Consider the following 14,292-nt stretch of genomic DNA (forward strand, 5'->3'; position numbering starts at 1 on the left):
GCCACGTCATGCCACGTCATCAGCTGAAGTGTGTCAAATGGGATCAGGGAGGTTTTCTACGGAATCTTCATATTTCAGGGTTGGAATCGAAAGAATCTTTTTTACAGGGGGGAAAACCGGAACTCGCCCAAATTACAGGGGGTAAAGACATATTAACCCTTTATTATTTTTTCTATTTTTACTCAAATATTTTATCCCATTTTTTTTAAAGAAAAAGATAATTTTCACCCGAATATATATTCATTCGGCCTTTTTTTTTCTTCCTTTTTCGAGTCGCCTCATCCCTCACATATAACAACTAAGTTATGCTCACAATGACTTTAATATAGTGGCTGAAGTTCGCACATTTTAAATATGAAAAAGTGAAGAGTTTAAGGTTCGAACTCTCTCTAGTCTCTATGTATATTATGTAATGTCCTATCCAAAGCCGGACTTTGAGGTGTGCAAACCGCTCAATGGAACTGGGCCTCCCCAAGATATGGGTCTCCAAAGGGTGTTTTTTTGGGATGGTAGTTTGAGGTTCCTTATGTATACATGAGTGATTTTCATCTTTGCGTGTACAACATATATACAACACCTTGTATTTATCTTTTAAAAAATTTAAATAGAACATTGTTCTTTTAAAAAAAATTCATTTTTATTTTATTACGGGTCTCTTTTCGCTTACAAAGTCGAGCCTTCGGATTCATAGGAACGACCATGTCCCTATCAACTATGAGCTAAACTCATGGGATACCTAAATGTTAATGTTGAATTTTAACAACTAACTATTTGACAAAATATATTATAGTTTGACTAAAAAGTAAAAATGACTAAATAAATTGTTTATTTTATAATTATTATCAAAGATATTTTGACAATTAATTAATACAATAAAACCATATTATATTATGTATCAAAAAAAAAAAAAAACTACTATAATTCTATAAATTACGCATTCCATCAATCCATCCAACATGTCTATCCATTTTGACCGAGAGACACTCTCCATCTCACTGTGACTGAACGCATTGCAATGTCATTTCGCGTTGCAACCCTTCGTCGCTGGTCTCTGCATACCGTTGTTTTCAATTTTTCTTCTTCTCCTTCTCCCCAATTTCAATCTCACTCCGTTCTCCACAATTTTTTGCCATGGTTGGAGAACAAAGCTTCTTCCACCATTTCTTCTTCCCTTTCCATTTCCAATTCTTCATATGGAAACTCCTTGTTTGCCTCTAAATCAATACACCCCGGTGATTGCATTTTACAAGTTCCTTATTCTGTGGTACGCTTCCCATTTCAATTCTCTATTGTTAATTGTTATCATATAGTACATCACTTTCACAACACAATGATTGATTTTGCAGCAATTAACTCCGGATAATCTCCCTCCTGAAATCAAACCTTTTATCAGTGAACATGTTGGAAATATTGCAAAACTTGCTACTGTTCTTTTAATCCACAAGAATTTGGGCCAGGTACTTGTATTGTATCACACTTTTCATCTACATTTTTGCGAGTTTTCGAGCTCTTGCAAATTTTACAAAACAACATGCCATTGTATGACAGGACTCTGAATGGCATCCTTATGTCAGCTGTCTTCCCCCGCAAGCCGAGATGCATAATACGGCAAGTTTTTTACTTTATTTATGTTTACAATGTATGGTGTAAGGCATTACTATAAGCTATTTTAATACCAGCTTATTTGTTTAAATGTCAATTTTATGTTTTCAAATAATTTATTTATGTTTGTGGTTGTTTTTTTTATAGATATTTTGGAATGAAAGCGAGTTGGAGATGATCCGTCGAAGTTCAGTTTATCAGGAAACTATTTACCAAAAGTCTCAAATTGAAAAGGACTTTTTGGCAATCAAGCCCGTGAGTACTTTGCATACTTACCTGTCTATTGAATGCATGAGTTGTTTTGATCCATATACGTGAATTATGATTCTATCTATCATATATTGTCCATGTCTGCATTTATTTGCATTTGTAGTTATGCAGTTGGCTAGAGTAATGCATTACCTATCTTGGGATATAACAAGATATTTTCTCGTACAGTTAATTAATTTTTTTTAATAGAAAATCTGATGATTATTTATATTAGAATGAAGAAATTAAATTAAATGGACTTTACAATGTTATAGGAATTAGGATTGGGTCAGACACTCAGAATCTCATTCATTTAAGTATATAAATTAAGTTGGCTCCTAAATCTTGATTTGTGTGTAATTAATATAAGAGCTACAACATTCAGCACACTTTTTAGCCTTATTAATGCCTAGGCTAGGCATTTTTTTAGCATATTGGAGTTGGGCTTCAGGTTGTAGGTTATAGTTAGACTGCCTAACAGCTCGAGGAAAACAATCAATCAAGTTGTATTTAGTTGAACTCATAGTATAAAGACGAGCACGCGTGTCTAATTCACTTGTGAACATTCAATGAGCTTTTTACATTTTGATATCCCTTGTTCTCTCTCCTCAGAGATCTTTTTAGTGAAATATTTCATCTCTCAATCTTGTGTGTCCTGTACGTGTGTGTGTGTGTGTGTGTCAGTTTATTATTTGAGAGTTTGGACTTGATTCACGACTGGGTATTATAGTCTTATTTTGATACATGTAGCCAAGCTCAGCTAGTGTGAAAAAGCTTGGCTGTTGCTCTTTATTTTATTCTGAGTTGAAAGATGCTAATTGAATATTCTAGCTTCTGAATACTATTTACGACCAATTTTGTCCTTTTATTTCAGGTTTTTCAATCATTTTGTCAATGTTTTGGAGATTTTACTTGGAAGGACTTCATGCATGCATGCGCACTAGGTAAATCAGGCACTTGAAAAATTTGTCCTTCTCCAGTATGCTTGATAAAGTACATTCTTTGTGTATGAGAATGAGAATATGAAAGAGCTGCAAACAAGCAAGCTTGACATTGAATTAGTTAGAGCCTCTCACGTCGTTGATGTCTTGAAAATTCTGCATATCTTTTTGTTAACATCATCACTTGTGAAACCTCAAACACTGCCTTGGAATTTGTTGCCATTGTAACATCTTAGTGAGCAGTTTTCATTTACTTACTGTTTATTTGCATTCTATCATTCCACACCCTCCCTCACTGTGCATTTGACTTGGCACGTGCCAGATTATCTGACTATTATATCAGCAAATTGACTCAATAGTTTCCTAGTTTCTGGTTAAGTCATATTTTTCCCAATATTTTATTAATTAATTGGCTCAGAATTTTACGAGAATCATCATTTTATAATCAGGTTTCAGCTTGAATTTTTAACTCTCTTTCTATTGGGTAGCAGTGGTGAAATATGGAATAATATGTCAAAACACATGTGTCAACTTGTGCTCTGTCAACTTTATCTGTACCAGAAGTCCAAGTATCCATTTGCTTTAGATCTTGATAGAACTGACATTGAAAGAATTACTACTGAGAGAGTTGATTATGAAAAAACTGAGATTAAACGAAAACTGTATTTGGAAATAACATTTTAAAAATGAATTTAAAGAATCAATTTTGTTTGGATGATGAGCAAATTAATTTAAAGTATTAATAAGAATAAATTTATAACTCCTTCAAAAAAAGAATAAATTTATAAGTCCCACGTTCAATAAATTATACTCGATGGCAAAATGAAAAGTTTGCACATCTCTGGAAATAAACTCTACTTACTGCAATATTGTTTTTAAAAATTTGAACTTTAACAAACCGTTTGTGTTAATGAGCAGCTCTATTTTACTACCGCAGACATGATTTTTCTGGTATCAAACAGACTATAAAATATTAAAATGTATTAGAAGAACTCAAATTTTAGATTCCTTATTTGGTATTGATAATATGATGAACACTACTGTTTTTTTTTTCACCCCAAAGCCAAACAGAGCCAAATATCTTGAATCTTGATAAATTATGAACTTCTGTAGTTCTCAATCCCATAGTCCCGTGTTGGCTCTCAGGAGTTTTACTTGAGCATTGGATTTTAACAGTGTAAAAATAGGGTGGGCGGGGTTTTCTAAACATGTTTTCTTGATGAAATTGTGTTGTTGGGTAAAGCTAGGATTCAAATTGGAGTAATTTAGTTTTTATGGCTTCTCTTTCGAACTCTGGTTTTGAGATTTCTTAGAGAATTCCTTTAATAGAGGCACAAAGGGTGTTCCTAGTTTTCCTAGTTTTCCTAGTTGACAGTCTTTTGATCTTTTATGTCCTGACTTTGTTTGGTGGCGTCTGACCTTCCTGATCATGCTAGTTCCATATTTTTGGCTCTTTTGTAACTTTACTCAAGTTGAACTCTAAAAGGTGTTTATAAACATAACTTATTTTGTTTTGTTGAGTTTGAACAATTGTTCAGTTCTATTTGATCACTTCAATTTCAAATGGCCAGTTGGCTCTAGAGCATGGGGAAGCACAAAGGGTTTATCTCTGGTATTGCTACTGAATGGAGTCTTCTTTTATTTTTTATGTTTGACCCTATTAATTTATTTGCTAACCATTTTATAGATTGCATTTGCAGATTTCTTGAATCATGACGGGACTTCAGAAGCAATTGTAATGAGTGATGACGACAATAAATGCTCAGAAGTACCCTCTCTTGCCTTTCATTATATCTATCAATGGTTATTGAAGCTTAATTAATTGGTTGTTTAACATTTTTCCCACTACATATAAGTCAAATTCCATCGGTATGGTCCTGGACGTTAATATTTCACCGTTGTCATATTAAATCTCATGCTACACAGTTATTCTTGTTCTAGAACATAGATCGAAAATTTTGTGTAGGAGAAAACGAGAGATGGGATACTCAAATCATTTGATATTTTGATATGTATAAAATACAAAACAAAAAATGAAACAGAAAAAGAAAACTAAATGGTTAGCATCAACGCTTATGTATTCTAATAATTTAGGTCAAGTATTATACTACCACTAGTACAAGCCTAAGATCGCTAGAATAGACTCTTAAATCTAATTAAATATGCAAAGTACACAATACACTGCTTCTCAAATAAATGATAACTAGATTCTACAATATACATATGATATGATTTTGTGAAGATATTCCAACACTTCAATTTTAATTTTGCAATTATGTGCAGGTGATCTCTGATCGTGATTATGTTCCTGGTGAACAGGTCAAATACTATTTTATTGAAAACTATATGGCATATATTGTCACCTATTCTCGTTGCATTTGTACTAGTAGTTGAGTGATGAAATTGTACCTATTTTTTCTCTATTCTGCAAGCTTGAATATTGAATCTTTATTGGATAATTTACCATTAAGATTTGGACAGCCTCTTCTCATATTTGTCTTTTCCCTATTTTTCTCAGTTAAATTAACCAGTGGATTGCTTCTGAAAAACTCATAGTTGATTCCTTCTGTTTAATGATTGTACAAACCAGCACTACATTAAATTTTGTGCTGTGTTGTATCTCACTTTTGAATAAAATTTATAGAAAGAAGATATAGTGTAAAGTATTATAGTACGCCAAGCTAAACTGTCAACGATTCCCCTGTCAATGCATGTACGTTGGAGACTTTTGAAATATGCTATTGCATAAGCCGATTATAGAAGCTCAACCAAACTACCAGTATAGCTCAATAATAATGGTAAATGTCCTTTTCACTTAGAACTGGAAACTTAAAAGAAAAAGATAAATTCCATTATGTGGCCCTGGTTTTTAGAGCCCCACAAGCTTCTTACTGAGCTTCAAAAGATTAGTTCTCGTTCCTACTAAAACTTAAATGAGAATCCTAGACTCAAAGTGCTTCGGAATCATGTGTTAGAGTATGTAGATTAAGCTAAGTCAGCTTAAGTAGCTAATACAGTTTAGTATTCTAAGCTAATGACTAAGCTCTTTATATTGTACAGCTGTCATTAAAACATACTATAAATATTGTATTCCCTCTTCATTTGTGAATTGAATAACACAATAACAGAATTCTGTTACAATCTCTCTCTCTCTCTCTCTCTCTCTCTCTCTCTCTCTCTCTCTCTCTTCTCTCTCTCTCTCTCTCTCTCTCTCTCTCAAGCTTTTCTAACTGTTTTCATGGAGTTCAACTTCAAACATGGTATCTAGAGCTTATTGATCCAGTGCCATGGCCTCTCAAAACGATTCCTCTTCTTCTGATGCTACTACGCAGCGCGTTACCGTTGCAGCATCCAAAACCTTCAAACAAGTGATTTCGGTGAAACTTGATGATACGAATTATCTTCAATGGAAGCAGCAGGTGGAAGGTGTGCTTCGTGGAACAAAAATGGTGAAACACGTTGTCTTGCCGTCGATTCCACCGGTTTTCCTCTCCGACGTGGTGCGTGAAGCCGGAAACGAAAATCCGGCGTACACCGCATGGGAAGAGCAAGACTCCTTGCTCTGTACGTGGATTCTGTCAACGATCTCGCCATCGCTTCTCTCGCGGTTCGTTCATCTTCGTTTCTCGCATCAAGTTTGGGATGAGATCCATACCTATTGCTACACTCAGATGAAGACGCGTTCGCGTCAACTCCGATCGGAGCTCCGATCCATCACCAAAGGCTCACGCACCGTTGCTGAGTTTATTGCTCGTGTTCGCACCATATCAGAGTCTCTTGCTTCAATTGGAGATCCTATATCTCATAGGGATCTAATTGAAACTGTGCTTGAAGCACTTCCTGAAGAATTCAACGCTATTGTTGCTAGCGTAAACTCCAAAGTTATCTCCCTTGACGAGCTTGAATCGCAGCTTCTCGCTCAGGAATCTCGCAATGAGAAATTTAAGAAAGCTGCTGTTATTGAACCTGTGTCTGTTAATCTTACTGAAACAAGTGCTCCTGAACCTAATTCTCAAGGTTTCAGTTCTGATGCACATGGAAATAATCAATTTCCCAATCCTAACCCTAATTTTGGGGGGAGAGGTCAGTTCAGAGGTCGTGGTGGCCGTGGAGGCAGGTTTAGAGGCCGTGGTGGCCGTTTTGCTGGAAATTCTGGTGGTAGACCCTATGTTCAATGTCAGATATGCTTCAAGACTGGACATGATGCCAGTTACTGCCATTTTCGCTTCTCCACACCTCAACCTGACTATTACAGTCCCTATGGAATGCCAGGAAGCTATGGTTATGGTGGAAATTCAACCTATGGGGCTCCTTCAAATGTGTGGATGCAGCCTATTCCTCGTGCTCAAGCACCTGGTCAGTTTAGGCCACCCTCTCAAGCTGGTAGTCAGAAAGGATACCCTGCTCAAGCCTACTTGACAGGTTCTGAAGCACACAACTCTTTCAACAATGTTTGGTATCCAGATTCAGGTGCAACTCATCATGTCACACCAGATGCCTCTAACCTAATGGATTCTATGTCCCTCTCAGGTTCTAATCAAGTTCATATTGGAAATGGACAAGGTCTGGCCATCACCTCTGTTGGTTCATTACAGTTTCCTTCTCCTTTACACCCTACTACTACTTTAAAACTCAATAATCTGTTGCTTGTTCCTTCTATAACCAAAAATCTTGTTAGTGTCAGTCAGTTTGCAAAAGACAATAATGTTTACTTTGAATTCCATGCTAATCATTGTTTTGTAAAATCTCAGGACTCTTCTAAGGTGCTCCTAAGAGGTGTTCTTGGACCTGATGGCCTCTATCAGTTTGAGGACACCAAGTCATTCAAGGTTCCTGCTCCTATCTGCCATACTCCTAGAGTCAGCAATAAAGTTTCAGCTCAATATACTTCTTCAACTTTTACTCCTTTAGAAGTCAATCATAGTCTCAGCTTTAAAAAATTTCAATGTAATAATGTTGAACACTTATCAAATGGTTCAACTAGTAGTTCTGTTAAGTCCTTTCCTTCTTTGTATAGCATTTGGCATAGTAGGCTTGGACACCCTAATCATGAGGTGCTTCAAAGCATTATCAAACTTTGTAATGTCAAATTACCAAATAAAAATATTTCAGATTTTTGCAATGCTTGCTGTCTTGGTAAGGTTCATGGACTTCCTTCTTATGCATCTAAAATGACATATACTAAACCACTTGAGTTAATTTTCTGTGACTTGTGCGGTCCTGCACCTGTTGAGTCATCATGTGGATATACATATTTCCTTATTTGTGTAGATGCCTACTCTAGATACACTTGGATATTTTCCTTGAAACTTAAATCCCACACACTCCACACATTTCAGAATTTTAAGACTATGATTGAGCTTCAATTAAACCACAAAATCATATTTGTTCAAACTGATGGAGGTGGTGAGTTTTTGCCCTTCACCAAATATCTCAATGATCTTGGAATCACACAGATTCACCTGTCCTCATACTCATCACCAAAATGGGTCTGTTGAAAGGAAACATAGGCACATAGTAGAAACAGGCCTCACCCTTTTATCCCATGCTCAAATGCCCCTCAAATCCTGGGATCATGCTTTTCTCACAGCCACTTACCTCATTAATAGACTGCCTACACCAGTTTTAGCTAACAAGTCACCTTTCTTTTTACTCACTTTCCAATTTCCAGACTATAAATTTCTTAAGAGTTTTGGGTGTGCTTGTTTCCCATTTTTAAGACCCTATAACTCTCACAAACTTGATTTTCATTCCAAGGAGTGTGTGTTCTTAGGGTATTCCAGTCATCACAAAGGTTACAAATGTCTAGATGCTTCTGGTAGAATATTTGTTTCCAAAGATGTGGTGTTTAATGAGGCAAAATTTCCTTTTCATGAACTGTTTCCTTCTCAATCAGATTACCATGTTAAACCAGATGGTCCAACTTTGTCTGCCTTCTTACGTACACCTGTCTCAATACCTATCTCAACTGTCAGTTCAAACTCTCATTCTTCTTCATCTGTTGGTTCAGATTTGTCTGCTCACCACCCTCCATCTATTGAATCTGAACCTGCATCCCCTATTACTCATACTCCTGTCAACTCATCAGCTACATCTCATCATCCTGCTCTTTCATACACACCTATGAGTGTGCTAAATCCCACTCCCATTACTGTTTTATCTCCTTCTCCTTCACAAAACTCTCCTCCTGAGTCTTTTGCTACCACTATTGACTCTCACTCTACTAGTCCTTTGTCTACTCCTCTTGTTCCTCATAGAATTCATCCTAACAACACTCATTCTATGAGAACAAGAGGCAAGCTTGGTATTGTCCAAGCCAGACTTCATCCCACTCTCTTACTCACACATGTTGAACCTACATCATACAAAACTGCTCTAAAAGATCCTAAGTGGCATCTGGCTATGAAAGATGAATTTAATGCCCTGATGAATAACCAAACATGGACACTTGTGTCTCTTCCTGCCAACAGACATGCTATAGGGTGCAAGTGGGTTTTCAGAGTCAAAGAGAACCCTGATGGTACTGTTAATAGGTATAAGGCACGCCTGGTTGCAAAAGGGTTTCATCAGTAAGCTGGGTTTGATTTTACAGAGACATTTTCACCAGTTGTTAAGCCAGTCACAGTGAGAACAGTTTTAACTCTAGCCATTACTCAACATTGGCCTCTCCAACAGCTTGATGTAAACAATGCCTTTCTCAATGGCTTGCTTACTGAAGAGGTATACATGGAGCAGCCTCCTGGTTTTGAAGCCTCTGACAAGAACCTGGTGTGTAAGCTAAATAAGGCACTCTATGGATTGAAACAGGCCCCTAGAGCTTGGTTTGAAAGACTCAAAGCAACTCTTCTTACCTTTGGTTTTAAGTCAAGCAGATGTGACCCTTCATTGTTTACCCTACATACTAAAACTCAATGTATTTTTATTCTAGTATATGTGGATGATATTATCATCACAGGGAACTCTACCACTGCCATTCAACAACTGGTGCATCAGCTTAACTCAGAATTTTCTCTCAAGGATTTGTGAAAATTGGACTATTTTCTTTGCATAGAGGTTCACCATTCACCATCAGGTTCTCTACTCTTGTCCCTATCTAAATACATTAAGGATCTGCTTCAAAGAGCCAACATGATAAATGCAAACAGTATGGCCTCACCTATGGTATCCAACACAAAATTATCAAAGTTTGGTTCCAACAATGTTTCTGATCCTTCCTACTTCAGGTCTATAGTTGGTGCTCTGCAGTATGCCACTATTACAAGGCCTGAAATCTCCTTCTCTGTGAACAAGGCGTGTCAATTTTTATCTGCACCTCAGGAGGAGCACTGGAAAGCAGTTAAAAGAATTCTTAGATACTTACAAGGAACTCTGCATCATGGCCTGCTTCTCACACCTGCCAGTACTACTGAGCCACTTGCAATCACAGGGTTTTGTGATGCTGATTGGGCTTCAGACCCTGATGACAGGAGAAGTACTTCTGGGGAATGCATCTTTTTGGGTCCTAATCTGGTATCTTGGTGGGCAAAGAAACAAACACTTGTTGCTAGATCCAATGCAGAAGCTGAGTACAGAAGTCTTGCACAAGCTTCTGCTGAAATAATCTGGATACAGTCTTTACTTAAGGAACTACAAGTAAAAAGTAAAGTCCCTCAAATCTTTTGTGACAATCTGAGTGCAGTTTCTTTAGCTCACAATCCTGTGCTTCATTCAAGAACAAAACACATGGAACTTGATATTTTCTTTGTCAGAGAAAAGGTTATCAAAAAGGAGCTGGTGGTCTCTCATGTGCCTGCTCAAGATCAGTGGGCAGATGTTCTCACTAAACCTCTGTCCACTGCCAGATTCATCTATCTTAGAGACAAACTGAGGGTTTGTGACACCCTCAGTTTGAAGGGGGAATGTTAGAGTATGTAGATTAAGCTAAGTCAGCTTAAGTAGCTAATACAGTTTAGTATTCTAAGCTAATGACTAAGCTCTTTATATTGTACAGCTGTCATTAGAACATACTATAAATATTGTATTCCCTCTTCATTTGTGAATTGAATAACACAATAACAGAATTCTGTTACAATCTCTCTCTCTCTTCTCTCTCTCTCTCTCTCTCTCTCTCTCTCTCTCTCTCTCTCTCTCTCTCTCTCTCTCTCTTTCAAGCTTTTCTAACTGTTTTCATGGAATTCAACTTCAAACATCATGTACTTTCTTCACAGCGACCTACAAAAATAGGTGGCTAGGCGATATGGTAGTAGAGGACTTTTGTGATATTACATTTTTTTATCCACCTGTGCTTCCTGTTACTATATTTTTAAACAACAATCTGATATTCAAATCACCTGTCATTGTTTGATTATCAATTTATAAAATTTGTTACCTAGTTGACAATTTTGTGCATTTTTTTGTTTCAGGTGCTTATAAGATATGGAAAGTTTTCAAATGCTACATTGATGCTGGACTTTGGTTTTACAATTCCATACAACATTTATGATCAGGTATTCCTTTCAATTGGATTTCAAGTATCATACAATGCGGGCTGATGTGTTTTTTTCTCCTTTGGCTTGTGGCTTTTATTGTTAATATGACTTGATTGCACCAGCTATCTTGATTCATAATAATGCTAATCATTCTCACTTCTCAGGTTCAGATCCAGTACGATATACCTAAGCATGATCCTCTGCGTCACACAAAATTGGAACTCTTGCAGCAATACTTTGTGCCTCCAACCAAAGATGCAAAGGGCTCGGAGTATTCTGTGAATTCCTTCACAATCAAGTTTGCACTTATTCCTAATTTTATATTTGTTTTGCTGAATAATTTAGATAATATATTCTGATTTTTTTCCTGATTCTTGGCAGTGGGGTCTTTTGGCTAATATAATAATAAGATTTTGCATTGTGAGTCCAAACTGTCCGTAATGCTCATGGGTGTAGTTCTCGCAGAAAAACAATATGTGTGTGTGTGTGTGTGTGTGTGTGTCAATTGCCTTTCCCTTCCCTTTCAACCAATATTAAGCACATTCAATGAACCCAGCTAGCGACATTCAATGGTTAAATTGCAATGTTACCTTTGATCTGTTCCCTTTATCACATCTTGACATTTACGTGTGCGGGACATCCTTTGCTATCCTGCCTTGGGCTTTATCTGTGACTTGTGCATGGAACATCCTTTGCTATCCTGCCTCGAGCTTTATCTGTGTCTTGACGCATGGAACATCCTTTGCTATCCTGCCTTGGGCTTTGTCTGTGTCTTGATGCATGGAACATGCATGTTAAATTGTTGTAACCCTTTGCATATTTTTTATGTTTGATATCTTGGACCTTCTGATGTGGTGTTTCTCTAAAGTGTTGCTTACATACTTGCCAGTATTTGGCCATCTGATGGAGCTGTGATCACATAGGGAGGTGAAGTCTGCTGGAGGAAAAGGGAAGGGTGTGCCACAATCACTTCGTGCACTTGCTCGGGTTCTTTCTTGTACCACTCTTCAGGGTGTGTAAAAAATACTATTTTTTTAATTTTTTTAGGAGTTATTTGTTAATAATTACAGGTCTTTCCACCCAAAAAAATTGTCAAACTTGTTATATCACCTATATCCAACAATATTCACTTTTGGAATTTGTATTGATGGAATGCCAGAGCTTAACCATTTGGTCACGGAGGCTGCACAAACTGATGGTAGGCTGGCTAGGCGCCCTTTACAGGATATGAACAAAGAGATACAAGCACACAAGATGTTATCCTCATTATTCATCCAATTAATTGCGGAGCATAATGCAGCTATTATGGTAAACTTTCAAGGACTTAATCTAATTTATTGTTTACTATTGGTTACTGGTTAAATATCCAAACAAGGTGGCTACTTAAGTGTGTATGTATTTGGTTGGACATTTTAATCACACGAGAATTTTCAGATTGCTAGTCAAATAAAAATATAAGGATTGTTACAATGTTCCATATGTTACTTCAAAGATCTTTTTGTTCCAACAGTGGTCATGAAACATGTGCTTTCTACACGTGTATGCAGTCATTAGATTCTTGCGATTCTTCATCCTCGAGTGAAAGACTTCCTGTTAGAAGACGAATGGCTCGAGATCTCTTGCACGGCGAGCTTCACATTCTCAAATCTGCTTCTACCTGGCTGGAGAACTACTGTTTTTCCTTGACTTGATGGTCAGTAAATGGCTACAGCCACAGGAGGACTATGAAGTAGGCCAGAATTAACACAAATGGAAGGTGAGATTGAATTCCGCTGGGTTGGGAATTCTTATATTTTTTGGGATGTTACATATTGTAATCTACCATTTTGTGTAGTTCAATGTTACTAGTTTTGTAATTTCTAATTCATGCATGATGTGTTTCCTCCATTTGATATCACAATCAGAGAGATATATATCTGGTCTTACATATTAGTGTACGTACTGGTATAATTATTTAATGACAAGTAAATACTAAATACGTCCCCGTGAGTATATCTGAGTTGGTAGGAACATTGCATTATATATGCATGGGTCGGGGTTGAATTTCTAGCCTCTAGGGAACTTAAAAAAAAAAAAAAAACTAAATACTATACTGAAGTTATTTATTCTTTTTAAATGCAAAGTGGCGACCAACTTGGGCACCCTGTATTTTCATTCATTTTTAAATGTCTTAAATGCAATTTTGATCCCCTATTTTTAAATTTCTTAACTTTTGATACCCCATTTTTTAAAACCGGTTTTTTATCCCCTAGTTAGAAAGTCAACTAAAATATCAACTTGAAATTGTTGGACCCATTGTGGAATTGTTTTTTTGATGCCCTATGTTCCAAAAAAATTGATAAAAATGTTCTACTTTGAAAACAATTTATCAAAATGGCCTACTTTTCCATAGTGCTATCTAGCCTAGTTTCTGGCTTAAGTTATATATCCCCAAGCATTTTAAGTAATAGGCTCAGAATTATTGAGAATTGTCATTTTATAGTCAAGTTTCAACTTGAATTTTAAAATTTATTTCTATTGGATAGCAGTGATTATCAAAAGAGATAACATAACACAGCTGTGTCAACTGTTCAAATCTCGGGATACTAAGTTTCTTGCAAGCCTTTCTTGCCCCCTCTTATGTTGCAGAAGGCTAAGTATCGGTTTGTTTTAGAATTTTGCACTAATCTGAAAATAAATTCTACCAACTGCAAATTTGTTTTATAAATTCAAACTTTAACAGACCGTCTATGTTACCGTGCAACTATAACTTACCACCTCAAAAGTCAGTGGTCTGGTATCAAGCACTATAAGTTGTATTAGAACCTAGAATTTAGATGCCTTATTTGGTACTGATCGATGAATATGACGAACCCAACTTATTTCTTCTTGTCACTCCAATAGCCAAAGAAGCTCAAGTATCTTGAACCTTAAAAAATTATGAACTTCGTTAGCTCTCAATCTCGTAGTCCAATGTTTGGCTCTCATGAATTTTTCTTGAGCATTGAAAATTTGTTTAGTTCTATTTAACCACTTCAATTTCAAACGACTCG

At 36.5% G+C, this 14,292-nt stretch overlaps 1 protein-coding gene across 4 annotated transcripts; it reads left to right on the forward strand.

Moving 5' to 3' along the window:
- Positions 1-956: 956 nt before the first annotated feature.
- LOC146959428 (SET domain-containing protein) lies at positions 957-13,236 on the forward strand. Of its 4 annotated transcripts, none has more exons than XM_085740956.1 (13): positions 957-1,264; positions 1,347-1,457; positions 1,549-1,608; positions 1,750-1,857; positions 2,726-2,795; positions 4,331-4,404; positions 4,480-4,560; positions 5,076-5,111; positions 11,195-11,278; positions 11,425-11,558; positions 12,184-12,272; positions 12,420-12,568; positions 12,771-13,236. In XM_085740956.1, the coding sequence occupies exons 1-13, from the start codon at positions 1,016-1,018 to the stop codon at positions 12,777-12,779; spliced, it is 1,254 nt and encodes a 417-aa protein (XP_085597082.1). In that variant the 5' UTR covers positions 957-1,015; the 3' UTR covers positions 12,780-13,236. The 4 variants fall into 4 exon arrangements, with proteins under 4 accessions (XP_085597082.1, XP_085597080.1, XP_085597083.1 ...); XM_085740954.1 differs by having other exon boundaries at positions 12,808-13,236; XM_085740957.1 differs by having other exon boundaries at positions 4,364-4,404.
- Positions 13,237-14,292: the final 1,056 nt, after the last annotated feature.

Source organism: Medicago sativa, chromosome 1 (genome assembly GCF_051527215.1).
Source record: "Medicago sativa cultivar Bolivia chromosome 1, Bolivia_mono, whole genome shotgun sequence".
Classification (NCBI taxonomy): domain Eukaryota; kingdom Viridiplantae; phylum Streptophyta; class Magnoliopsida; order Fabales; family Fabaceae; genus Medicago; species Medicago sativa.

Coding starts and splice junctions, on each gene's coding strand:
- LOC146959428 (XM_085740954.1), top strand. CDS start 1,016: ATGTCATTTCGCGTTGCAACCCTTCGTCGCTGGTCTCTGCATACCGTT. Junction 1,458..1,548: donor TCCACAAGAATTTGGGCCAG/GTACTTGTATTG, acceptor ATTGTATGACAG/GACTCTGAATGGCATCCTTA. Junction 2,796..4,330: donor CATGCATGCATGCGCACTAG/GTAAATCAGGCA, acceptor ACAATTGTTCAG/TTCTATTTGATCACTTCAAT.